At 45.2% G+C, this 27,509-nt stretch overlaps 1 protein-coding gene across 4 annotated transcripts in view; it reads right to left on the minus strand.

Moving 5' to 3' along the window:
* The window catches only part of SPTAN1 (spectrin alpha, non-erythrocytic 1), a 59,365-nt gene that overhangs the window by 22,313 nt on the left and 9,543 nt on the right, over positions 1-27,509 (minus strand). For 2 of the 4 annotated variants that reach the window (XM_088455493.1, XM_088455492.1), the window contains 22 exons: positions 17,200-17,439; positions 16,592-16,717; positions 11,760-11,900; positions 11,306-11,452; positions 11,069-11,202; positions 10,361-10,505; positions 10,117-10,271; positions 9,744-9,879; positions 8,659-8,760; positions 8,001-8,138; positions 7,800-7,910; positions 7,364-7,441; positions 7,063-7,218; positions 6,603-6,807; positions 6,338-6,519; positions 5,860-6,103; positions 5,636-5,758; positions 4,665-4,882; positions 4,489-4,581; positions 4,265-4,399; positions 4,015-4,163; positions 1,936-1,995 (listed from right to left, as the gene is read on the minus strand). In XM_088455493.1, the coding sequence (XP_088311619.1) occupies positions 1,936-1,995; positions 4,015-4,163; positions 4,265-4,399; positions 4,489-4,581; positions 4,665-4,882; positions 5,636-5,758; positions 5,860-6,103; positions 6,338-6,519; positions 6,603-6,807; positions 7,063-7,218; positions 7,364-7,441; positions 7,800-7,910; positions 8,001-8,138; positions 8,659-8,760; positions 9,744-9,879; positions 10,117-10,271; positions 10,361-10,505; positions 11,069-11,202; positions 11,306-11,452; positions 11,760-11,900; positions 16,592-16,717; positions 17,200-17,436 (3,215 nt within the window). In that variant the 5' untranslated portion in view covers positions 17,437-17,439. Of the gene's footprint in view, positions 1-1,935; positions 1,996-4,014; positions 4,164-4,264; positions 4,400-4,488; positions 4,582-4,664; positions 4,883-5,635; positions 5,759-5,859; positions 6,104-6,337; positions 6,520-6,602; positions 6,808-7,062; positions 7,219-7,363; positions 7,442-7,799; positions 7,911-8,000; positions 8,139-8,658; positions 8,761-9,743; positions 9,880-10,116; positions 10,272-10,360; positions 10,506-11,068; positions 11,203-11,305; positions 11,453-11,759; positions 11,901-16,591; positions 16,718-17,199; positions 17,440-27,509 lie in introns of those variants that run through there. The other 2 variants (XM_088455495.1, XM_088455494.1) reach the window with 1 other exon arrangement.

Below are 27,509 nucleotides of genomic sequence, written 5' to 3' on the forward strand. Positions count from 1 at the left end.
CTTTACACTACAATCAACCTGCCCAGATTCAGTGTCTGGGAGGGCTATAGTGCTGTGTACGCTGTCCTTAATCAGGGGAGAGGTACACAGGGGGACCGGTCCGCGTGCTCCCTGAGATCTGCGCTGCCACTGGGAAAATGGCCACCAGAGACCTCAGAGGAGGAGTGGCCGTAGAGTCTGCAGCTCAGCGACGCCAGACTGCGTGCTGAAAGGCGCGCTGAGCTGAGGGGAGGAGCCGCTGACAGGGAAGGCTTCCTCCCCTGGCTGGCCATAACCCCAGGGATGCTGGCTTCCCGCTTGCCGGTTATCCCTGGTGGTCTAGTGGTCCCACGGGTTATGGGGGGGGCCCGCCGCCACTACCAGCAGCCTCCGGTCTGTCCCCCGGACCGGAGGCTAAAGGACTGCATTTAAGGCATTCCGCGCGCCGCCGCTAGCCAGCGACGCGCGGCTTACCTGAATCCCCGGCGACTCCGGCAGCAGTCCTGGGAGGTAGACAGAGTCCGGCTAGTACGGACTCTGTCCTCCCGCCGCGATCCCCAGATCAGTACTGGCGTCGCGGCGCCAGTCGGGGATCAGAGCGGCAGCGTGGGCGTCTGTACAGACAGCCCTTCGCTGCCGTCTGTAGTAAAAAGATTAAAAATAAATAAAATTTAACTTAAAATAAAAAGCTTCTGGGGGCTGCTCCTGCAGCCCCCCTGCGCGGTGACCGACTCCGGCCGGGCACCAGCTTACACTGAGGTGCCTGTGGCTCGGGGGCGGGGTATAGAGGAGGACCCAAGTGCATCCTGGGAGCTAAAAGCTTAACTGTGTGGTGCCCATGGATCCTGTTCCAGCTATAACCCCAAGGTCAACCCTGTGGACCCCCTATGGACCCTGAAGTAGAAATATATATATTATATATATATATATATATATATATATATATATACACACACACACATATATATATATACATATACACACACATATATATATACATATACACACACACACACACTCGGGAGTCAAACTACAATGTATCAGGGAGACACGTCGATGGTAGAAGCTGGCTGCACACTTTACAAACGCTCTGATCTCTGAATGATTGGATCGGGTTCTAATTTACTTACACATAATTGTGGCTACATAAACAAAAAAAGAATTAGGTAGTTGCATGATTAGGGTGAACGAACAGATCACCAGTGATGAACAGGTCATTATCTGGAATGTATATTTTACAAGCGAACCAGAGTTAAACGATATGTAACCTTACAGTGTGTATAGAAATGTATTATGTGTAGTTTGGAGGAGTTTATTGTGAATGATCAGACAACAGATTTAATCTTGTCCACTGTGTGCTATTGTATATCACTTAAACAATGACCTAGGGTTAATAATCAAATATCTAGTTACATTGTCCATTCTATTATGCATCAGGTTTATGTTTTAGTACTATTCAGTTTAGGATTATAATTTGACTGCAATATGGGCTCCACGCTTTAAATGGACAGCGCCATCCCACACTGCACATGGCAGTGCCAAGAACCTTAATACTGTCTGCTGGTCAAGATCCTTGGAAGATGTGGATCTCCATGACAACACTTGTCCCACTGATGGCTGATTTTTTTCCTAAGCAGAGTATAAATCTTACTACAATGTATCACTCCTTGTTGCTGTATCAGTTTCTTACATGGTTGGAATCTTAGTAACGTAATAACGTACTGCGTAATTCAGCATGGGCCCCAGTTGTGTGGTTGGTTATTGACTGTATAGCCCATAATGATTGCAGTCAGGGACATAATATTTACAACCATTAATGTACAGACACCCACATACAAGGTCACTGGGTAAATCTGGTCTATACGGAGACAGAAGATTGCAACGTGTGGACAGCTATAAATCCTGCCATTTACATCTAGAAAACAAAATAGGTTACAGTGGAACCAGTCTACTCACAGTTCTGCAACCTGATTCATACGCAGAGATACACTGCCAGCTTCCTTAGATATGAGAGGCCTGCACAGACAAGAGGGGAGCACAGCAAAAAGGCATGCAGACAATTAATGTGATTAACAGGCGAGAAGGTGCTGCTCAGTCCATCAGCTGTATTAGAAGGGAGTGCAGAGTACGGGGTGAAGTATTTACAAAGATTATAGGGGTGTCCATATTTGCTGATGTTTTAACGAGCCATGCTGCACCCCTCCAAACAAACAAGGGCCTCCATAATAGAACGGAAATGAAAAGGTCACCTGTTCCACAGGAGAAAAATGGCCGACATAAGCTGGGACACAGACAACGGATGCTAAAAGGGAATCGGCATGATATAATGCTGGACATCATACTGACGCTGTAAAGCAGACAGTGAGTATCCCGACGGAGGGGAGTACCCCTCTATCACTAACCTCCCCCCCCCAACCCTCCCTTAGGGGGTGCCTAACCCTAACCTTCCCCCTAGTGCCTAACCCCCCCCTGTAAGTGCCTAAACCTAACCCCCCCCCTTCCACGCAGCCTAAACCCAACACTCCTGGGGGATTCCTAACCCTAACCCTCACCCTTCCCCTGGCCCAGTGGTCGGGGAACAGGGGTAAATTACCCCACATGGGGTAAAAATGAAATTCCTGGGGGTAATGGACGGACAGCCGGGCATGCATATAAAACATTCTATAATATAGAATGATTCACATGCATGCCTGGCTGTGCCGCAGGGAGGCTCTAAGCCGGACGCCCGCTAAGATGTTATTACGGCTCCTTCCCTGTAGCGCCGCGTTAGCCGGAGGCTGGAGTTCTTTTCTGAACTCCAGCTTTCGCCTCTCTCCATGCGCACGCCTCTCCCATAGTACGGAGGAGCAGCCGGGCAGACAGGACTGCGGCGGATGCAGGAGCGGGCATTAAGGAAAGTGTTTTTTTTTTGTACAAGCGGCACTACAGGGTCATAACTATGGGGGCACTACTACAGGGACATTATATGGGGGCACTACTATATGATTTCCTTCCTTTCAAATCAAGGGGGTAACGTTGGCGTATCTAAATATATTTTGGGGTAAAAGGTAAAAAAAGTTCTCTGACCCCCTGCCCTAGCCTAACCCTCCTGGGGGGTGCCTAACACTAAGTCCCCCCCGGGAGCCCAACCTAACCCTCCCCCCCACCACGGCTGTCCGCGCCCCTTCGTTCGGTCTGCTGGGCGTCGGGCTCCCGATGTGGGTATAATGACAGTCGTCGAGATTTCGACGCCTGTCATTAGGCCCCTGTTGGGATTACACAGTTCCCCTAAAAGTCAAGTACTTTTTATAAGAGTGTATTAAGAAGGAGCTAGTTATTGGAGGATTATGGCAGCTTATAAAAAAAAAAAAAACTAAAAAAAATGTAAAAAAATATTTAAATATAAAAAGGACATCCCCTTTAATTTGAAACGATCACAGAGTTGGTTACCTTGCTTCTGGCAACTGAATAAAGCAAGTATACTCCCCATGAAGACTCAGCATGGCGCTACTGCGCTGGTCACCATCAATATTACATTTATAGATTTTTTTTTTTTTTTCTTGTTTTAAAACATTCAGTTTGCTTTAATTATCCAACTTGTGGCTGTGGGAACATCCTTGCTTTATTCACCAGGAAGAGGCAAACATACGGTTTTCTTAAAATGTGGTAACTTTTCCCCTCGAACCACACAAAAGTGCAGATAGAAGATCACAGACAAGATGCATATTAAACTTTACAGTGATCTGACTCAGAACGTGATTGGTGGATGCAAGTTACATTCAGGTTATCCATCGAACAGAACAGGAAATCATGAGGAGTTAGGACACAAGTGAGAGTGAATGGATATCGGGAGACAGAAGGATTGGTGATTTTATGGCTGTGAATATTACTCCATGCAAGTCATGTCAGGAAGATGGGCAAAGTAGGGAAGGACGATCTAGAATGTTTGCAATGAAAGCACAAGATCTACATGTAGGAGCTCCGACTTAAGTATACATTATAGTAGGTCACTTATGGCATCTCCACTCCAAGACCTATATAAAAAAAGTGTCTTACTGGCCATCGACCTGCTCCTGCCGTATTGCAATGCTGCCTTGTTCATCTAATAAGTTCTCACGAGAAGATGACTGCGCGGGATCCAACTTCTTCACATACGCAGCCGGGACGAAACCCTGGCGGTCATTCACTTCCACTTTCCACCAGTCCTGGAGGACACAACACATTTCATTTGTCTGGTTGGCTCTTTTGTTGGAGGTTCAGTAACACCTTAAACATCTTCCCAGTAATCTTTTTCCCAGTTGATTACCTTATTGGTGCTATTAAGCAGAGTCAGGATGTCTCCCTTCTTCATGGTCACTTCTCGTGGGCTCTTCTCCTGGTAATCATACAGTGCAAGGACCAATTCTTTCCCGGTTTCGTCATCTGTTGGTGCAACTTGTTGCTACAAGTGGATTAGGAGGTCAGAATAAGCATGAAACTTTACACGACTTTAGGTTTATTACCTATGCCAAGCATCACTTCTACATTTACCCTGCAAGACTGGGCCTGTTCCCTCAGAGACTGAATGCTGCTTCCATACGCTCGGAGGTCAGACATCAAAGCCTCGTGCTTCTTCAGAAGAGCCTGGAAGGGAAGGAATGGAGATTAGCAATGCTGTCACACCAACCAACCACACACCGTTATAGTTACTTTGATGACGTGGGTACCTCTGCAGAGTCCTCATCTTTGCCGTAATCTGTGCTCCCCACAATAGGCTCCTTCTCTCTCATCCAGGACTCGGCTTCGTTTGCATCAGCAAAGTACTGCTGAGCCTGCAGGGAGTCTTCCAGGTCCTGTCTGCGCTGAGACGCCTTATTCCGGAGAGATCCCCACTTATCGTTCAGCTCCCTCAGCTTCACCTTCACCTCGTCAGCAGCAAAGTGTCCTATGTGTGAGAGGCCGGGACAAGAACAGGTGAAGAAAAGACTAGAGGCACTTTATACCTTCATGACCAGAACAAATTTCACAACTTCCCTAGTAATCTGTTCGACAGGAAATGTTGTAGCTACTTTATGTACATAAGGGCAACGTACACTCAACTTTGGTCCTGTTGTGCTACTCAACTTAAGTGTGCATAGTGGTCCACCAAAGTGCACTGGTTTGTGGGGGAGCAGAAGTTTGCCAGTAGGAGCAGTTGGGCAGAGTACAGAGGAACACCCAATAGTGATGCCACTGGAACTTGCCTGTAAATGGAAGTCAGCCTTCTGTACTAACACTGCATTCAGGGGAAGTAACAGATGGGAGCTAATAGTGATGGCACTAGAACTGGCTATCTGTAAGTGGGAGTCAGCCTTTAGTACCAACACTAGATGTGGGGAAGTAATAGACAGGAACCATTTGAAATGTTTTTTTGCCCAATGCACTGGAACAAGAGGCAGTCTTGGACAGTGCAAGATGTCTACAGATAAGCGTACACCTTTAAAAATCCAGAGAACATAGGAGCTGTCTTCATACAGGAGAGCTTACTCACACAGGACACAGCTGTGTTATGCTGTAGGAGCTACAGTTTGAGAGAGAGACCATGTCCCTTAAACCCTTTAAAGTGTAAGAATTTTAAAGCTCTCACAAGTGATGGGTCCATATTTAGGGTAGATCTCCCACATCATGAATTTTGTGCTTTATGTATCGGGCTTCTTACCCTCAGTGATCATATTGTTTCCCTTCTGTGTGACGGCTTTGATACGAGGTTCATGTCCGGCTATTTCAGCTTGCAGAGCTTGGTGTTTCTTCAGCAAGTTCTGAACACCGATCAAATCCTTGCCTGAGACAAGATTACAGGACGCATCAGGGTGTGCTGCATGTCTAAAACGTACCATCATCGTGCTGTTCAATGGAACACACATCAAAAAGGACAACTTTTACCTCTGTTGGTAGAGGCTGCAATAGGCTCCTTCTCCCTTATCCAAGTCTCCTCGTCTTCAATATCCCTGAAAAGCTGCTGCAGACGCAGAGAATCAGCGAGTTTCTGCTTGCGAGCAACCATGGGATCCTTCAGAGCCTCATATCGGCCAACCAGGGCCTCCTGCTTCTTCCGGATATTGTCTGCATCAAAATGGCCGGCCTCCTGGAACTGACGGGCCTGGATGGTGATTCCATCTATACGATCCTGCAGGGATATCAGAAAAGTTGTATATTCCATAATACTGGAACTATTTAGGCGCTACTTTATTATTATAATAATTTATGAACCAACTGCTAGCATTCACTAAATATGTGTCCAGTGTCCCCCAATGGATGATATGAGAAAAGGGCGATTTCCAGCTTCTAACAAAAGACTCATGGGAACCACAATGTGGCTTGAAGAGCAACAGTGGACAGACTAAAAGAACACGTCCAATACCTGGTGAGCTGCAACATCAGCCTCCAGCAGAGCATGCTTCTTCTGAAGGTTCTGCACGTTGGTCAAGTCTTTTCCGTAATCATCGGAAGCTAGATGCCCTTCCACCTCATACAGCCACAGCTCGATGTCCTCCACATTTCTGTTAAATTGTTGTTGCTGGTTGGCTTCACGCAGTTTGATACCTGTGTATTAATGCCATGAAAATTAGTCTTAAACTCATGAAGTTCCATTTATGGTGTTAGGTTAAAAAGACACTAGGTCAAACCTTTCAGTTCCGTGGCCTCCAAAAGCCTCTTCCACATGGTGATAACATCGTTCATACGGGCTGCCACCTCATCAGATGCGTAATGGTTGACATCAATCAACTTCTGTCCGGAGTTCTCCAAAGCATCAATGCGGCTTTGGTTAGCAGAGAGCTCAGCCTCAAAAGCTTGGTGCTTCTGGACTTTACCCTGTAGATTGGATGGATCCTGTGTGGAGAGGAATGTAGAATGTTACTTTGCCATCATCTAAAAAATCATAAATCCTACCAGACAACTGATGGCAAAACAGAGTGACAGATACAGAAGGAACACAGTGTTCTAGATCAGTGGTAGGAAGTCTGCGGTTCTCCAGTCACTGCAGAACAATCTTCTCTTGCTGGGTTGCATAACAGCTAGAGAACCCCAGGTTGCATGACCATGAATACAGTGATCAGGAAATCACATCTTTCCACCCGTCTTCACCTTGTATGCCTCATCAGTAGCAGTCTTCATCTTCTCGTTAATCCAGCTCTTCAACTCATCAGAGTCCCTGAAAAATTGCTGCAGGTGGAAGGAGTCCGTCAACTGAGTACGACGGTACAACGCCCGCTCATGGAGTGTGTTACGGCGACTTAGGAGCTGAGGGTAAAGAACAAAAAAAAAGAAAAAAAGGTCATGGAGGATGATAAACTTAAATTAGAGCAGAATAATGAATGTTGATTTGGGGAAATCCAGTCATACACCTCCTGCCCAAACAGACACTGTAGACATTGCACTGCCTTACCGCGTCTCTGCGAGTAGCGACGTCATCCTTTGCATAGTGATTATTTTGTATCAGTTTGGTGGCAAATTCATCCAGGGCCTACAAATGGATATAAAAACAAAAATTAACATATTTTAAAGTACAGCGGCACAAATATGTTTGAGAGGGAAGAATTGACTTCCTATCAATTACAACGATCGTTCGTGCTTTCTAACAGAACAGTACACGCTACTGTTATATAAAGATAATATTAGAAGCCACCTATGATCAAACGCCTCAAGGACTTCGAATACCTTCTCAATTACAGTGGGAGCAAGGGTATTTACTGTAGATTTTATAGCGGATAAGTCAATATTAAAAAAATCTCATTGTATAAAAACTTTTACATGAATCAAAAGTAGTAAGTGAATCGAACAAGTAAAAATAAAACACAAAAAAGTACATGAATGTTTCATACCGTAATTTTCTCCTCTTGGGCGCTGAGGGACTTTTCGAAATCCTCGTGTTTCTTCAGCAGCGCTTCTACACTGTCCAGAGAATCTCCCAGGTCCTCGTTGAGCAGGAAAGCCTGCGTTACACAAAGAACCAGGGCAGGTTAGGAACAGGAATTTTTTTTTCTGAAGATCCACAAGGAGGCGGAATGTTAAAGGACACTCGCCTCCTGCTTGCTCATCCAGTTGTCTACTTGTTCGGTGTCTCTGTAGAAGAGCTGAAGGTCCATGCATTGCTCATACTGCTGTCTGCGAAGCTCCCACAGCTCTAGAAGGGTGGTTCTCTCATCTGCCAAGATAGTCAGCTGGGAGGAAACAAAATAAATTGATTATTCTTGGCAATGGAGAGCCACAGAAAATAAGAGATCCTTTATTACTGGATAGTTGGTAGAAAGCCAGACAACCTGCGATTATCCAATGTGCTACCATGGACAACAGTTATCATTTCTACCCCACAGCGCTGTGGTCATGCATTGGATTCTGCTCAAAACCCCATCTGTGTGGAGCTTGTATGTGCTCACCTGCAGGTGCTCTGGTTTCCGCTCACACTCCAAAGACATACTGGTTTGTTAACTGGCTTCTGACAAAAATTAACATGTATGTGTATGTCGGGGAATATAGACTTAAGCGCCACTGGGCCAGGGACAGCTGTGAATGATTAAATATTCTATAATATTCTCAGTGAAGCGCAATGTAGTGTGTAGGCGCCATATGCTTAATAAAATAGATCCAGCTCTACAAGTCCCGACTTAGCAGATCCTGCTCCAGAACAGCTGGTGAGCTGCAGATTGCCTCTGATCTAGAACAATCCCAGCGATTTTATACCTTCTCTCGGACTTCATCAGACGCGTAGTGATCAGCGCTCAGCAGGGCGTGTCCTGCGGCATCAGCAGCTTTAAAGCTGTCTTCATGGGCATCAATCTCACCCTATAAATAAATAGAAATGGATGTGATTAGCTGTATTCCAACAGGAAGAGATATGTGAAAGTAGTATGTGGTCAAGACAGAAAGGACTCTTTACATCTGGTTTAATAAAACTTGTAATGAAAAACAGCCTATAAAAGACAAGGTGCCATTGTACAGAGACATAATTGCCATGTCTAGGTGTAATTGTAACCAGTTGAAGGGTTTCCCTAAACGCACAAGATGTCCCATCAGGCAGATAAAACTATCAATCGCATTCAGCTACAGCCATATGAAATACATTGTGATCCAGCAAATCAGAACTATTACCTACACACAAGCCTGGCTATTAGGAGATATATTTTTAGGTTAAACAAGATGTATCATAAGGGTTACTGGTCTCTTAACATATGGGCTGATTCAGAGATGCACTCTCTAACTCAATGGGTAGTGCACATCTCCGATTGCCAGTGCTGTGAGTAGGAGCATGACCCGTAGTAGTGCACATGTGCAGTACAGTTCTGCGATCATGCACGCAATCCGGCAGCAGACTGTCAGTGGCTGACAGTCGGCTGCAGATTCAGGGCAGGGAGGGGGTGGCGACGGCCTCGGTTTAATCAAAATAAGGTGTATCGCCACCCTTAGGTAAGGGGAGAAAAGCGGCCAGGCGCTCTGTTGGTGATTTCCTGGCCTCTATTGTGCATCTGCGGCGGTCGGCTTTAATGACCCCATGGTCACTCGCAGAGATTACACAGATGATCCGATACTGCGTCAATGGATGCAGCTCGGATAAGTAATGCATGCAGGAGACGTGATGCCTCCTGTTGCATTAGCTGCTACCATTTTGGCAGCTGCGATAGCAATAGCACCTGAGGCTGTACTGTTTAAACTAGTACTTTATGGAGGTGATTCAATCTCCCTTTGAAATGAGCCATGGATTCCCTTTTAGAACCTCTATGAAGCCAAGAGTAGGACTTATTGGTGTAGCTGATCTGCTCACTACTTACCTTGTGTTCCTGGTGTCTATCAAGAAGAGCCTCAGCTCCAGCCACGTCATTGGCCAGCTCATCGGCATTGATGAGCGCCTTCATTTCGGTCACCCAGCTGGTCAGGTCTCGGAAATCTGCAAGGAATCTCTGCAACCTGATAAGAGAAGAAGATCAGTGTGACCCAGGGACAAGGGAGGCGTCACGTTTTAGGACTTCTACATGCCGATGCATTCCCTGTAAAATCAACACAGGCTTCCACATCAAGGTAATTTATCAAACACATTGTGACCACTAGCACTATACTACTAAGTGTGCAGAATTTTAAACAACATCTGCCATGTTGCTTAAATTGAGCTTCACGAATAATGACGTAACCGTTTTCACCACTCACTTGTAAGAGTCGTTGAGACGTGTGTGGCGTTCCGCTGCCAGTGCGCGAATTTGCTCCCAATTTGAGAGAAGCTCCTTCCCTTTCACCTGGATCTGAGGAGCGTTCTGAGGATGAGACTGCTGCAGACGATCCGACTCTGTGCCTAAAGCTTTCACCTGTGCAAAGAAGGATGAGGGTTAAGTCAACTGCACTTTGAGCACATCCCCTTGGGTCAACATCCAAGCCCTTCTGAAAATCAGCATACCTTTTCCTCAAGGGCTGCCAGGTCTCTCTCTAGACCCTCGTGTTTACGCAGAAGGGCTTGCACGCTTGCCAGATCACGGCCAAAGTCATCTGATGCCATCAGCTGCTCCTTCTCTCTGATCCAGCCAATCGTTTCGTCTACATCTCTAGAGAGGAGAATGGAGAGGGCAACATTAGAACAGCAGCAGTCTACAACTGCAGCAGTCTACAAAGACACTGGACGAGATTCATAGGTCTGATCCAGCAACATATGGCATCAACACGTATGATGAACAGCGATATTAGACTATACATCAGCAGTATCAGTGCTATATAACAACATTAGGATACAATGGTAAAATGTTCTAATTATACCAAGCACACTGCACAAGACCTTGGTGTGATCTCAATGGTCTGGTTAGAGCGTAGCAAGTTGCACACCTCCTCCCACGCTTGGGCATGGTTTGATACAAACTAAGAATCTGGTTCAGAGCCACACACAAGGCTGATGTTCACATAATTCATAAACTCTCCTAATGCACGTGTTACACAGAGGCGCTGCTGCGATCAAGACACATGGCCTTAGAAATGCTGTTAAAAAGTGATGGCCGTTTCTGGGCAGTGGCTAGAAAGGCACACAAAGATGGTCCATTCAGTGGGTGTGCTATGGAAGCATCACGGGTTTACGCCACTAATGTAATGGTTTTGTTTCCCTTTAAACAAGTTGTACCTGTTAAATCGCTGGACTTCTGCAGCTCCAAATAGCTTTCCCTGTCTCTGCTGAGCCAGTCCCTTCAAGCGCAGCCAGCTGTTGTTGACTTCATCTTGTTTGGTTTTTATTAAGTCAAGTTCTGGATGTTCCTCCTGTGGACAGAAAGAATACAGGAGGAGAGGCGGGGGGTCAGTGTAATGACTTTGGCTTTTACATTCTAAATAAAAAAGACCAGAAGCTAGCAGAACTCATCACCTGGGCCAGCTTGCTTGCGAACTGGTTAACTTCATTAACCCGGTCTTCATGAGCTGCGAGATCGGTCTGGAACTCTTCAAACTTCTTCTGCAGGACCTCTACATGCTCCAGATCTTGTCCCAGCTCCTCCGATGTCACAATTGCTTCCTAATTGGTTTAACATACATGAATTACTTTTTTTTTTACTTACATCAGATTATATTAGGGAAGTATCCCAACGATGTGGGAGGTGCCTCATATGTAATGGACTGGAGAGTTAATGCTTCACTTTTTTAACAGAGCTGGACTGGAATGTCAGTTTACACTGAACAATGTAATTGTAGCTTAGCTCACATGCATCATCAGCATGGAGGACAATGTTTACCTATGCCCTCTCCTTTATGAAAGGCTTGGTGTACCTTCCCCAGATTACAATGAATTGTGTGCCCGCCCCTTTTCGGAACGCGCGGGGTACCTTGTCATTGATCCAGTCTAGAACGTCCTCACATTCCCGCAGGTACTGGACCAGCTTCTGGGCCTGCAGTAGCTTGATCCCCTTCTCTTGCATTTTTAAGAGTAACTGCTCCCATAAACGGTGCAGATCTACTAAACGAACCTGAAACATAACAGGAGTTTAATTAATGGCTGCTCTCGGGGCATATATCTAGTGGGGAAAAAGAAAAAAACAAAAAACAAAACACCTTTGAATGAAGGTAATAGAAAGTCAAAGCACCCTAAACATCTTGTGAGAGTGCCAAAGGACAGCTGGACATTTACAGACGTCTGATCCACATCAAACTAGGAATTTAGGTTTAAAATTAAATAAAAAAAATTCTAAACACAGTATGTACACACAGTAAGAAAAATACTTAGAAGCAGAAAATTAAACACCCATGCACTTACGCTAAGATATAGAAGTTTAACATATCCCATCTGCCTTCGGTTAACGCAAAGTGTACTGTATTACAGCATAGCCAGGCAGCTCGTGGCATCACAAGTCTCAGCATGCCACTGGTTCCCAAAACTTCGACTAAAGACTACCACCTACCGCGTATAAACACTTTCCATTTATATTGTGCTTGTCCTTAAAAAGGATCCCTTCTTTTTCTGTCTTATGTATTGTCCTCCCTTAGTATATAGGATGTCATATTGTACAGTGGGATTTACCACTTCCTCCTGGTTAGGTAAACTTTGTAAAGAACCGTCCAAAAATAATTTTTAATGATAATAAAGATACATGCCTGAAAAAGTCTCAATTTACTACATAGGAATTATTTTTTTCTATATAATAAGTAAAATAAGATTGTTATTTACTTTAATTAAATTAACATATTTTATTTATTAACCCAAGTGTAAACGGTCACGACCTGCCCCAAGGAATAGCGGATTCCTTGGGTACACACTAAACGACGCGTGCACCCAGCGATCCGACAGGCGATCCCATCCCCCGCCGACTGGCCGGCATATTGGGCGGCTGGTAAACATTAGACGATCCGGTGCCCGACATGTCGCATCCCGCTGCATGTGGAAGATATGGCAACAAGAAAGGTCTACAAATAAAATCTGTAGACTTTCTGTAAAGGTTCTCAATAGAATGTGCTGTGTACAGGAACAAAGAAGCATAAATAATTGCTCCCAAAACTATTGACTTTTAGTTCTGTATAGTGGAACAACTTATGTTTGATCCAAAGTTCTCCCCATCAGCCTCCGTGCAGTCCAGCGCTGCAAACCTCCTATATGCTACCCCTTGCTCGGGGATGCAGTTTATAGACCGGGGGACTGAATGCCGCCGGTCTATATCCCGACAAGAGAAGCCCGACTGGGGACTTCAGATAGGGAGTCAACCAGCCGGCGTCTGGATCTCCTGCGGTTGGGCTTCTCGTGTCGGGATTTGAACCGATACGGATTCCCGTGCCTGACCTACACAGTATTGTGCCCACAATAGTAGGATGATACCCTGCAGCACCAGATTGCGGTAACTCCAACCCCAAGAGAAGTAGAACGTACACATGAAATAGAAGTATTTTCCTTTAATTAAGAGACCACCACTCAAGAACTGTACTTTGGAAAGTTATAAATCAGTCTTGGTATGGAACTCTGCCTAGCACTTCCTAGCACCGCAAAGCTAAACTTGTTACCACCACAAAGGTTTATGAGGAGTAAATATAAAAAGACAGCTACAATACACATCTGGAGAGAACATGCAAAAGGGAGAGAAAGTAGTTATCACTGCACAGCCAGACACCTCCACCTACGCGAATGTGAGACCCCACTTGGACACAGGTCACTTTTGGCCGCTGAGCTGTCCGATAAGGTGTGAATGACTAAATCACAGACAGACATATTACAAACAAGCGCTAACAGTTGTGCTGCAATCTAAACAATAAAAAAGTATCTAATGGAAATAAACAAATCTCATTTCTAAAATAATTATAGAGTCAGCGTCTGGCGTGTCAGTCACATGAGGATTTTCACAAATGAGAAGGCATTTTGCTGCCGGACATTCTTAACCGCCAGGGATCCCTCCTGTAGATCGGGTAATGTGTTCCCCACCCTCACAAAAGTAAATTGAGAAATTAAAAATAAGGTCAACATTTTGTACCACACCGGTGACCATATTTTTTCATGATGCCTTCAGTCAGCTTGAGGCTTATTTAAGTGGTGCAGTACAATATTTTAGTACTCCTTCTAGTACCCTGCACCTGTCACAACCCGTGCTGTTCCTCTTTCCTGCCTGGGGTGTCGCTCTCTACTCTGGTGCTTCTATCACACTCTGGTCTGTATCTCAGCCATTTGGTGCATCATCAGAGTGTGCTAGAAGCACCAGAGCAGAGAGCACCACCGCAGGCAGGAAAGAGGAACTGCACGGGCTGTAACAGGTGCAGAGTGCTAGAATGAACAACTAGACTATTTACAGGGTAATTCTGTAATAAAAAAAAATGAAAATTGGAAAGTTTAAGATCAAATTTGTAAGGACTATGTATTTGAACGGAACGGTGTTCTGGCTATCCACCTGATCCATGGGTGTCCGTTATGGTCTGGGAAGGCTGCTCTTGCTCCTACTGGCAGTTTGTAGAAGGTCGGAGGCGGCAGCCTGCCACCTAGGAAGTGGACAGCAAGAACAGCCCACCCAGACGCAGCAGGATTTGGGAATGGCCTACGAATTTGGTGGATTGCCAGAACTCGGGTGAGTAAAAGATTTGCATTTATGTTTAGCTGAAAAACCTTAAACCAAAAACATAGCCATCATGCACGTGTCACTGCTGTAATAGCAGCCAGAATGTAGCTAGTGCACAGCACACACAATACCAGTGTGAAAAGCGACACTGCAGGTTATACTCAGAACATTACTACGGGGAGTCTATAGCCACCTCTTCCATGTACCAAACACCCCTCTTCCTCAAACCAAATCTGTGTTAGAAATAGTAACAGGTATGCTCAGTGGTCAGATGAGATTGACTCTTAGGGGTAAATTTACTAAAGTGAGAGTTTTTAGAAGTGAGTTTTAGAAGTGATGTTGCCGATAGCAACCAATTAGATTCTAGTTATCTTCTAGAAGGTGCTAGTTTTAAGTAGATTCTGATTGGTTGCTATGGGCAACATCTCTTCTAAAACTCACTTCGAAAAACTCTCACTTTAGTAAATTTACCCCTTACTGTGTACATTGCATAAATTGGGAAGAGGGATTGCGTTAGTCCAGTTATAACAGGGAAGGGGATCAAAACAGTTTAATGGACCTTAACACATTTGTTTAAAAAAAAAAAAGTTGGTCTCTTAGAGAAGCTCACTTGTACACCGTAATGTGCCCGGCTGACCTCATGCATATAATTCCCAAAGTGTTGTCTAAGGGGAGTGTAAACAGCTGAATGATGTGCATTGTGCTCAGTGAAAGGTCACTATCCTGCTCATCTAATCGCACCAGGATTACAGTGGAGAACTCTTACACGCTGTCAACTGCATTTCATTTTGCTCAGAGAAAGGATTACTGTGTACAGCAGCGTTCTAGAAAAACTAAAAAGCACATGTGGAATTCACAGATACAATGAATCCATGCATCTTATGTACCAAAGAGAATGCAGGATGCAGGGGAATCTGAAGCTTTATCTGTACACTAAAATGAAGCAGAATTTCCAAATCATCTCATTATTATTAACTAGTCAGTGCCTGACCTAGGATCAATTTTACAGGCGCTCCATCCGTATTTGTTTTGTTTTTTTACATGCCACCGGGCACTATCCTGCTCCAGGGGTCTGAGGGCAAAAAATCGGTCATGCTGCTCTTATGTTACGGGAACATTGCAGAGAGAGTAGGCGTCCAGCACCGTGTCTCAGCTTGCAGCACTGGACACAATTATATCGATGACCAGTCAGCAAGCGGGCAATAACTGCAAGAGCCTGTAAAACTTATGTGTCCGGGCAGATTACACTGGCCCCACCTGGCTACTTCATAATGCCACCCAGCTGGCACAATGTTCTGGGAGGAAAACTGCTTGCGGTAGTAATATCACTATTCTGCACACTATAATTACAAGGAACAATTCCTAGGATTGGAGTCTTGGCCAAGTCTTATGGATTTATCTTTTAGTATTCGGCCACATCAAGAACAAAGTGTTGGTACTGCCGTATTGGAATCTGTACTATTATTTAGGTAGTAGTGCTCATTCTAGCACTCTGCACCTGACACAACCCGTGCAGTTCCTCTTTCCTACCTGGGGTGTCGCTCTCTGCTCTAGTGCTTCTATCACACTCAGCTGATGCAACAAACTGCTGATATACAGACCAACCTGTGCTAGAAGCACCAGAACAGGGAGCGACACCCCAGGCAGGAAAGAGGCACTGCCAAGGGTTGTGACAGGTGCAGGGTGCTAGAATGAAGACTAGGTATTATCAGCCGTGAATGTAAACACTATAGCACCATAGCAAATAGTACATCAATTATTTCTGGGTGATCATTTATTAAGACAAATTGTGACTTCTCAGCTCCACTGCACAGTGGATGTTACTTATCTATTAACATTTATTTCTTTAGACCAGCCTACTCTACAGTGCTTCACATATGGGGAAAAAAACCCACCATAATAACACAAGACTGGGGGTTTATTTAAAAAATCACAGCCCTTCAAAATGTAAGGCTTAAACACACAAAGACATGGCGGCTTTTATAAACAGCCGCTTAATAAATAAACCACTGGTTTCTAACAGAGAGGGAAGGTCTGCTCACAAGCTTAGGGGGCACTAGTTTACCTAGAACGGACAATGCACAGGCTTTCTAAAGATCGCAATGTATTCTCGTTTTTCAGATACTTACTCTGATGGTCTCTGATGAAAAGTGCGACTCGGTAATCATCTGGTTTCCCGTCTCATCTAGTTTTACGATCGCTCCGGAATTGGCCTGTACTTCTGCCTCGAAGGCCTGGTGTTTCTGCAGTTTCCCCTGCAAGCATATAAGAAAATAGTATTGATACGAAAAACCGACACCAAACTTTTAACACTTCTATGGGGTCAAAACTTAGCGCTAACCCCTTGCAAGCCTATAGCTCTACCATTAAAACCCACTGTAGACACACAAACCTAGCATTTACCCCACACACCCCTCTTAGGACCTCCTGCCCCCCTTTTCGGCGGCGCGGGGCCCTCCCTGCGCCAGGTGACACTGCGGGGAGGGACACCGCTGGCTATACACCGGTCAAAGTGGCAAAAATGCCAGTCTATGTGGATCTGCAAATCATATTGCCGATATAGAACATTTGTAAAATAAAATTAGCATTTAGCAATTTATGTAACATGCAGGTTTTTTTTTTTTTTTAATTATTCATAATGTTTCTGGTCTCTCATTTTCAGTACAGTGAGATCAGCCTGTAGATGGCGCTATGTGTCATTGCTATCAATTAGAAGAATCACTGTGGGCTCATTTACCTGAAGGTTGGTTGGGTCTTTGTAGTTCTCATCAGATGCAATCTGGAGCTTCTCCTGGATCCATTTTTCCAGCTCGTCAGCATCACGTTGGAAGAACTGGAAGCGATAGGAATCCTCCAGCTTCTGACGGCGGAGGGTGGAGAGCTCCTTGAATCGCAGGTAGCGGTCTAGAACCTGCTGGCGTCTCTCCTGGATGTCGTCCGCTGTCTCCAGCACTTTGACACCGCTTGAATCCATTTTCTGAAACAAGGGGCAAACCCAATGAGGCTGATGCAATAGAGCAGGAAATATTAGGGAACTGGTAAGAAATGTTTTAACAGTCACGAAATACAGAGTAGAAAGTCTGCGCACACAGCAGTATCAGGAACATGGAAAGTAGGAACTAGGGGGATTTGGGGAAAATATAAACCACTGGAGAAAGTGTATTACAGGTGTATTACTGAGAGACACATTGCTCTGCTTTGGGCTTAAAGTAACTTGTTCTAAAGAACAAACATAACATACAATATACGGATGTGACCACTTGTATCTTTGCCGCTTCTGGGGCAAACGTGCGCAGGCATCGCGCCATGCACCCTGCTGCGCAGGCCGTGCTTGCACTATGCAATCCTATGGATCGCAGGTGCATACAGCAGTGCTCGTACACGGTGCGTGGTGCAATTTGCCGCACAAGAATTAAAGATACAAGAGGACACATCTAATATGTGGCTCATGTGATGTATTGGAAAGTTCTATACACTCATTTTGTGAAAATGTATATTTTATATTGAGGGGCACCTGTATTTCTCCTCCATCCACTAGGGGAGACTGAATCTTCTGACAGTGGGGTATAGACGGTGGTTGAGTAGAGCCTGGCACTTTAAGAACCTAAAAGGTGTGTGACTGGCTCTTCCTGCTCTATGCCCCATCAGCCCCAGTTTTTAGAATGCGCCAAAGAGACAACTGGCTGTGACAGAATGCCTGCAACGTGGAAGCCGCCAGGGAGGGTACCACCACGGCTAATGCAGCCTGTGTACGGTTACCCTGTGGAGGGGTCCCCTACCTAATTCAGAGGGAAGAGAGTCCACAACATACTTGCCTACTTGTGAAAAAAGCATTTCAGGGAAATTGTGAAGGCAACACCTATGAGCGTGGTGGTAAAGTGAACACACACTTACCGCACATATTTATACTCATACAGTAGGTGGTTCCCAATAACTGGTTGTGAGAAACTTTATTTAAAAATGCATGTAGCCATAGGGATCATTGGCCCTCATTCAGAGCCATACGCTCTGAGCAGAGCGCACGCTCTGAATGAGGGCCGGCCTCCATGAAAATGGAGCGTCCTCCTGGATGCTCGTATAGCTGTGGGTGACCACCCACAGGCTATACGAGCGTGCAGTTTGATGGCCGCGATGGTCTTGACCATCGCGACCATCGAAACTGCGAGCCGGAGCCTGCGGTTGAGGTTTTCAACCGCAAGCTCCGGAGTGATTTTGGCTCTATCAGAGCCAAAATCACTCCCACTGACATCACTAGTGATGTCAGTGGGCCGGCTTCTGACGGGAGGCGTTCCCGTGGGAAACGCCCCCGTCAGGGAGGCACGCCCCCGGCACGCCTACCAAAGGGGGCGTGCTGTCAATCAACATCGACAGCACGCCCCCTTTGATCAGACACAACGAGCGAAGGACTTTCCTTCGCTCGTCGCGTCTGGCGCATGCGCACGACGGAGCTCCCTCCGTCGTGCGCATGCTCAGTCCAGAACATCGACCCACTTGCGAGCGGACAGCCGCTTGCGAGTGGGTCTGAATCAGGCCCATTGTGCCTTACACTCAAATGAAATCATTTCCCGGCATTGATTACGGTATATCTCTCTGAAGTATGTAACAGCAATATAATGGGGGTAAGGTGCATGCAGGGAGATTGCTGCTACTTCAGGGAGGCTCTCTGACATTCAGGAAGAGATTGCAAGTATGTTTTACATGCTCACGGCTATAAAACGTACTATATAATGCTAGTCCCAATATTTCCGTATCTCTGGTTTTTATTTAAAGTATTTACAGCAAGTCAAGAGTCCCAAATGCATCCACCCAATTTGCCACAATACAGCAAAAGCCAAACCTCGCTGCCACACATTATTAGACACTTCTGTGTAGTCATATGGACCTTGACTAGAAACTCCAGCCACTTCCATACTATACTATGCATGGGTTGTGTCAAAAACGAACAAGGGGGTAAAACACTGCCGAGTTCAGGGGAACCCCAGAATTCCTGGTCATAACAGGCCACAAAGTACAGACGCAAAGAACACATGTACACACACACACACAAACTTACGGTAGACTCAAGAACGTCATCTCCTAAAAATAAATGCAGCGCTATAATGCACCTACAAGCTTGATTATGCTTCAAAGTACAGTAAATCAAAATTACTTTTCAAATACAGCATTAAAAACGCACCCTATGCACGCACAGGGAGATAAAGCAATAGGTGTGCTATTTTTGGGTTCTTACACACTAAAAAGTTGTCAAGACAACTGCAAGGATCAATCCTACCGTGGAATCTACAATCAAGCAGGACAGCTGGCGAGAGCCACATTCCACTAATGCCACACCTATACTAGTAAGCTCTCCTCCCCCCTCACAGGGCTCTCTGCAGTGGTGCATTTCCTGGCTCTCTTTTCCATACTGGACATATCTGGCACCTTACCAGCAACATTTCCTGGCAGATCTCACATAAGGAGAAGGAACCAGACAGCAGCTGATAACTGCAGCCAAGTGTTTATGTAATGACAGTCCTGGGATCTTGGTTCTCACCCACATATTCTAGCATCTAGCTTAACGTTGTTGTTGCATTGCAGGACAACCTTTCCTAAAGCATTATATTTGTAGTTTGGGATATTTTCCCAGGATCAGCTATGCAGAATATGAATTAAGTAATGGACAAAAATCATGTAGCATTTATAGGGCGGAATTCAATTGTTTTCATCCCCTATCGCGCCCGACGGAGCTATTCTATTCTTGCTCCTGTCGGGCGCGATCAGCTGCCAAGCGCTACATTGCAGCTCGCAGCCCCTGGGGGAAGAGAGCTGTAATGTGCGAAAAGTGACATGTTTGGGCGCCAAAACATCACTTTTCGCGATCGCGCCCAGCACTTTGGTCGGGTTTAGCTGCTTTACGCGACTAAACCTGACCTCTATGGGCGCGATCAGCGCGAAGAACGGCAGCAATTGAATGGCGGCCCGCGATCTCCAGTCACTTTAGACGGGAGATCCGGACCGCGTAATCAATTGAATTACGCCCATAGAGTCAGGCAGTTAAATATAGGTACCAGATTGAGCTTTACAGGATACACCCAGATATTGCACTAATATCTATAAAAGTGCCTCACACTCTGCAAACTCTGGCGCGCCTCCAGATTTAGATTACTGTATATCACTGTACAGCCAGAGGCTGTGTAGGCCAGAGGCTGGTTACCTGGCCTGCCGGCAGGATAAGAGACACAAGATCATTGGCAGAGCATTTTTTGGAGCGAATGCATTGGGATGCTGAGGCAGGAGTCACTGCTTGGTAAGGACACTAGCAGCAGCCAAGCCCTTTAAAAAGAGCATCTAGTCTTATGCATTATGCAAATGTTCTGTGCAGACAGGATGGAGATGGTCTTGCTGGACTGAGTGTTTCTCTATTACAGAGCTGCTGACCTCACCTGCAGAGTGACTGCTCTGGAGAAGAGCCAGGTAAGTGATTGCTACTCGCTGAAATCTGACAACACACTGTTGCAGCAATAATGACAAACGTTGCAGAACTGGGCACATGCTGAGCAACCGGATCAGAGTGGAAACTTTTTTTTTATATATATAAATCTGATCACACCAAGGTCATGGTGCTATATACATTTGTGGTCGAAATGTACCTAGAATCCCGTTGCAGAAACTAAAATGATTTATTTGCAGTTTCTTATATAGCGCAACATATTCCATTTCGCTTCACAATTGGAAACTAAATAACATTCCAGCAACACTGAATAAGCCATTAGTGGGAGATTTATAGAGATGGCGTTAGACATCAAGTGGAGGTAGGGGGGGGAGAAATAAATTATCAAAAAGCTTGCGCTCTAGAGCTTGATAGACGATACTGCAGTCCCAATTAAAAAAACAAACAAAAACCTGTCGGTTATCCTGTTAGTTAGCGGAATGCAGGAGACCTCTTGATACTAAAATTCTGCATAAAGCTTGATAAATAGGCCCCTTATATAATTCTAGCTTAGAAGGTGGTCATCATTTATTAAACACAAGGCTTCCCATAGCTCTGTGCAATTGAGCCTGCAAATACAAAGCGACACAGATCTGTGAGGAAGAGACCCGGGAGCTTAATGCTCAGTGCCCACAGTTACAGACTGGACATTGGTATCATAATGTGACATGTATAGAAGTATTTTCCTCTATACTGTCCAGGATCACATTGGTGAAAGGGAAAGTGTACAACGTGTAATTGTCTAAGGCAGCCCAAGACCCACCAAATCATGCCCAGCCAATAGTCCCTTGGTATGAGAGTGTGCTGGGACTTGTAGTTGAAATGGTAGATGCAAAGTTAGGCTGCCCATGTATAGTCTAATTTTCAGTCATGAATCTATATATAACCCTTTGTCTATCATGACGCTGATGTTACTGGCCTCACCCCCCATCGGGAACAGCTTTCTATTGGGTTTTCAAAATCCAAAGTTTGATTCAACAAACCACATGAGCTTCATCTTGGATCTTAGCAGCAGGGAACAGATTGGGGCGTGAACTACAATAGTTTAGGACAGGAGAATGTTTCCGGCTTCAACATGAGCTGAAGGCTAAACAGTAAGGGTTAATTAGATCCCTCACAGTAACGCAAAGTGTTTATTTGGCTGCACAGTTCTCAGACCCCACCCTATGAAATGCACAAGCACTGAAAATGGGCCTCATTCTCCTGGGGAATCATTTCCTGATGGTGAACATGGTCTCAGCGAGCCAGGAATGTGTAGGAAGGATGTGCGCTCACTCAGCATTCCAGGCATAAACATTACACTCAGCACTGCAGGTTTACATAACATGCACATAGCACAAGAGCAATCACTTCTGCAGGCCCCAAAGCCATCCTACTCAGGAACTTTATAAACAATTGTTATACAGCGATTTAGATTTTAATCTCCTTGAGTCTCAATACTGGCACAACATCTGAAGACCAGTATCCCGATAGATATCTACTACAGGCTTTGTGTGGTCCCCGGAATCTTCAGGACCGGATTGCTGTGCTGTCCTCCAACACCCTGATTACATACTGATCAGGAAAGAAAATGCTTCTAATCAAAAATAGTGTTCGGTGATATGAACGGTAAACTCCGATTAGGCAGTCACTAATGGGAAGGATTAAATATGCGGTGTAACATGTAACATAATATTGCGTCTGCTGGAGGACTACAGCTTTAATAGGAGTATACTGCAGTGCAGAACTGACCTAGTCTACAGAAGGAAGATTCAGGAAGCGGAGGGACAATCTGTTTATTGAGCTCTGGGATCTGTTTATGTCACAGGCAGCCCTGGTCTCCATGCGGGTATTAACGGGATAAAAAGGTTGGGACTGTCAGCAGAGCTGTTCATTGTTCTGCGAGTGCTACAGGGCAGCACTAATAGACTGATATTTCCTGCGGCAGCTCAGATGACGTCACGGTGTCCGTCCATTGCCAAAAACACTCTGCAAGCCCCCGTTTGCCGGCATTACCGCAGACTTCTGCAGGCTGAATCTCAACAGCTTCACTGCAGATTTGTGAAGACGCCCAGACACAGTCCGAAGCTCTTGTGCAACAGACTAATATATTTCCCAAACAGCAGCACAGTATCCTGCTTAAAACCAGGTGAACTTACAAGTTCATCCACAAATGCATGTATCAGCTATTCCATCTCAGTATTAACCTCATGTCCCCATCACACTACATTTAAACAGCTGCTTAATGGACAGGACCACATAGAGACAAAATGAATAGTAACAGTATTAGTATACCATGGAATGTGAGATACTGTGCAATGCATAGACACCGCTGTCCAATGAACGGTTAGCTTTTGTTATCCATCAACCAGTATTCGCAAAATGAAACTAATGCCCACCCACTGGGACGTCTCCCGTCACATTCCAAAAGGAACGGAATGTGAGAACACTGCTAGGGAAAGCATAAAGCAGCCATTAGCAAGTACACTGACTGTGAAGACCAGGTTAGAACCAACTCGCACGTTGCTACAAGAAAATGGCGTCTGCTTCATCTTACCATGGTCGCCCCAAACAGGCATGACACAGCAGTCTGTGTGGGCCCGTAAATTTTGCATGGCAGAGGATAATGGATTTCAGTGTCCTATTTCCCAGGCGGGTTTCTCACTCGGTAATCAGTTTGGGGGGTCCATGGGGGCAAATTCTTCTTGGGACCTCCCCTAAGAAGATGCCAGCTGCCAGAGCCCTTCAATGCAATTACTGACTATACCGTCATTAACACATATAGGTTTCTGATCAGCTCCTCAACTTTTTACATGTATACTTGCAAGTGTTATTAGTAGGTCTTTATAGTTTATGATATGTATTTTATGTTCCTTTGCTACCATTAATGTAAGTGTACAATGACCATTTGCTTGGATTAATCTACAGCAAGTTTGATTAGTGAAAGTTTGCTTGCCTGCTATGGACGTGTGCGTTATATCTTTTATGTCAACATGGTCGCAGTGTCAGCAAGCAGTATGTCAACATGCTTATCATTCATCATGTCTACATGAATGACCTGTCGACATAGCTTATAAAAACGATTTGAGACAGAAATTTTGAATAGAGGGCCTGATTCAGACCCGCTTGCGAGCACATAGCGCTCGCAAGCGGGTCGACGGTGGGGTACTGTTCGCGCCGTGCGCATGCCCCGGAGCGAGAGAGAAATTCTCTCAATCCGGGACTCACTACAATAGGGGCGGCTGTCGATGTTGGTCGACAGTTCGCCTCGTTCTGTAGGCGGAGAGGGGGGGGTGGCTACACAAACGGAGGCGTTCCCGAAGGCACGCCTGCCGTTTGTGGGAGGCACCACTGACATCACCAGTGATGTCAGTGGAGAGCTTCCTGCTCTGTTAGAGTAGGAAGCTCTCTGGGGCCTGTGACAGACGAGACCCTACCACAAAGGTCTCATCGCAAGCCCCGATGGTCGCGACAATCACCTGGCCGCTCGCAAAAACTGTGGGTGGTCACCTACAGCTTAGCGAGCGGCTAGGAGTCTGCAACAAAAAAAACGCCCTGATTCAGAGCGAGCGCTCTTAAAGAGCATCCGGCTCTGAATCAGGCCCAGAGTACGTTTGTACAAACCTGTACAATCGTCTTGCAGATAATACCATTTACAACCTCTTACTGTAAGGGAGGAGATGCACTAAGCCATGCAAAGTGATAAAGTACCAACCAAACAGCTCCTAACTCATTTTTCAAATACAGCCTACAAACTGACAGTTAGGAGCTGATTGATTGGTACTTTATCACTCTCCATGGCTTAGGGCAGTGGTCAGGGAACAGGGGTAAATTACCCCACACGGGGTAAAAATGAATTTCCTGGGGGTAATGGACGGACAGTCGGGCATGCATATGAATCATTCTATAATATAGAATGATTCATATGCATGCCCATGTGTGTGCCGCAGGGAAGCTCTAAGCCAGACGCCCGCTGAGATGTTATTACCAGCAGGCGCCCAGCTCCTTCCCTGCAGCGCCGCGTTAGCCGGAGGCTGGAGTTCTCTTCTGAACTCCAGCTTCCGCCAATCTCCATGCACACTATGGGAGAGCCGTCATGACGTCTCTTCCATAATTCCGAGGAGCAGCCGGGCGGACAGGACGGCGGCAGATGCAGGCAAGTGTTTTTTTGTACAAGCGGCACTACAGGGGCATTATATGGGGGCACTACTACAGGGGCATTATATGGGGGCACTACTACAGGGGCATAACATGGGGGCACTACTACAGGGGCATAACATGGGGGCACTACTATATGATTTCCTGCCTTTCAAATCAAGGGGGTAACATCGGCGTATCTAAATATATTGTGGGGTAAAAGGTAAAAAAGTTCCCTGACCCCTGGCTTAGGGCATCTACCGCTTGGTGAGATGTTGTAAGCGGATGTTCATGTTTTATTGCAGGGAAACCCCGGTAATGTGTACATGCTACCAACTATTCTGTCCAATACTTCTGCTGATGCTCCTCCAGTCACAATCCTTTCATCAGATGGTTTTGACACATGAGGATTGCGGATCAGAGGGTAAAGTGTATTATCTGCATGTTCATCTCGGCTGTCAATCGTCAGTGAAACTGTAATAACAATTGCATCTCAAGTATGACTGTAGAAGTGTGAACCCAGCTATACAGCTGAACACATTAATACAATCATATGCCCGGAAGAACGTCCTATGACCTTCAACATGGTCTAGGAACTCATCAAGCTAAGGAATAGCTAGTAAATAACTAGCCTCCTTTCATAATGATCAAGCTCTAAAAGCAGGTACACAGCCAGATCGGCTTCATTATGAACGCTTCTAGTCATCTTCAACAAGCATTTGGAAATTATAATAAAAAGGTATTTTCAGCAGGATGCTCAGACCTTGCTCAAACCAAATTTGGTGGTGCAGGTATGACTGTAGACAATTTGAGACAGGTATAATAGTGCCAGGCGCAATGCAGTCAAATGAATATCTCCAGGCACTTAACCTGGAAGCTACATTCCCGAGAAGAGAATGGATTTCCCCCTATAATGTCCCATTTTTTCCCAATCCCAATCAGGAACGTTGTGAGGCATAGATGGAACATTATTGCATGCGTCTTTCAGCCGGGAGAGCCTGTAAATCAGGCTGAGGGACTCTCCGCATGTTCTAACGTACAATATAAATTCAAAATTGGTACAGACAGACCAGGCATTGGTCAATAAAAGGTATGTGGGATACTTAAGTTCCCCCCAGAAACTGAGGGTACTTTAAAAAAAAAAAGTACCAGTCACTAGTTTTTGGAACAACAAAGCAACAGTGACATTAGGCAGCATGTTGGAGGTCTTTGTATTTCCGCTTTGTTTTCCCTAGGTTCAATACCCTCAATTCTACATAGACGTATTTTGTCCTTTTTCCGGGGAGAAACTGACTGAGAATTGGGATACAAAATAAAAGCACATGCATCTGAATTAAACATAAGAAAAATCTTTGAAATATCCATGTTCTATGCTGTACAGGAAACACAATGGCTCGAAAAAATTCTCTATCATTAGATGGCGCATGATTAAAAAGCATAAATACCGTCACACAGACCTTGTACTGTAGTTAGAGCTTTGTGCAGTGTATTCAGAGGTATTTATGTCTAAATAACCACTATCAGCAGCTTCCAGCCTCAGATAAGAGGACATTCCTACAGCACAGAGTACAGGGACATGGAATGAGGGTGCCAGCCCCTCCCTCCTGCATCCAGCTGATAATACCCTAATGTGTCTCTATCTGCACTTACAAATACGTCTGCAAATTAAAAGTTAGATCCAGTCTTGAATTAAGGAGCAAACACAGTATAAAAAGCTACTTTGTGAACCCTTTATGAAGCAATAGCTATTTGTAGATTTCTCTAAAATTCTGGTAAAGACCAGGTTCTGTGTCTCTGTAAGAGAAATACTATTAATGCTGCCCATCCACTAGGCGATTAAACCTAGCGATTGAGCGATAGCGACCACCGTTATCGCTCAATCGCTTGCAAATTGTGCAGTTTAAGGTCGAATATGACCAGCAATTCGTGCTGTCGTTTCCATGTTGTGTAGTGGATGGGCAGCATAAATATACTAGCATTAGTTTTTTTTTTTTTTTATTAAATTAAAACAGTGACAAAAGTAAAGCCTGCAAATAAATAAAAATAAAACAGAAATGTATTATGATCAGGCCATGTTGGGGGTGTAGTGTCCTTTGTCTGTATAGAGCAGTGATTCCCAAACTGTGCATCGTGGCACCCTGGGGACACTTGCAGGGGTGCCTCAGGTTAGTGGTCCAGCACCAAAATCAAATTATTTATGGTTAAATGTGGACAAACAGAATTGCAAACCTGTCCACCACTAAGGATAACAGGTAAGCACAATTTACTGCACTACATTTTTTTGTCTGAATTTCTCAGTAACATACCTTTGGCATAGGGGTGCAGTGAAAACAATGCTGTTACTCTAGGGCGCTGTGATTCAGAAAAAAGTTTGGGAACCACTGGTATAGTGTAATTATTATGGTCAGGTCATATTCTGGGTGCAGTGTACTATGGGCCTGATTCAGACCCGCTCGCGAGCG

Source organism: Taudactylus pleione, unplaced genomic scaffold, assembly GCF_031769625.1.
Source record: "Taudactylus pleione unplaced genomic scaffold, aTauple2 ptg000656l, whole genome shotgun sequence".
NCBI lineage: Eukaryota > Metazoa > Chordata > Amphibia > Anura > Myobatrachidae > Taudactylus > Taudactylus pleione.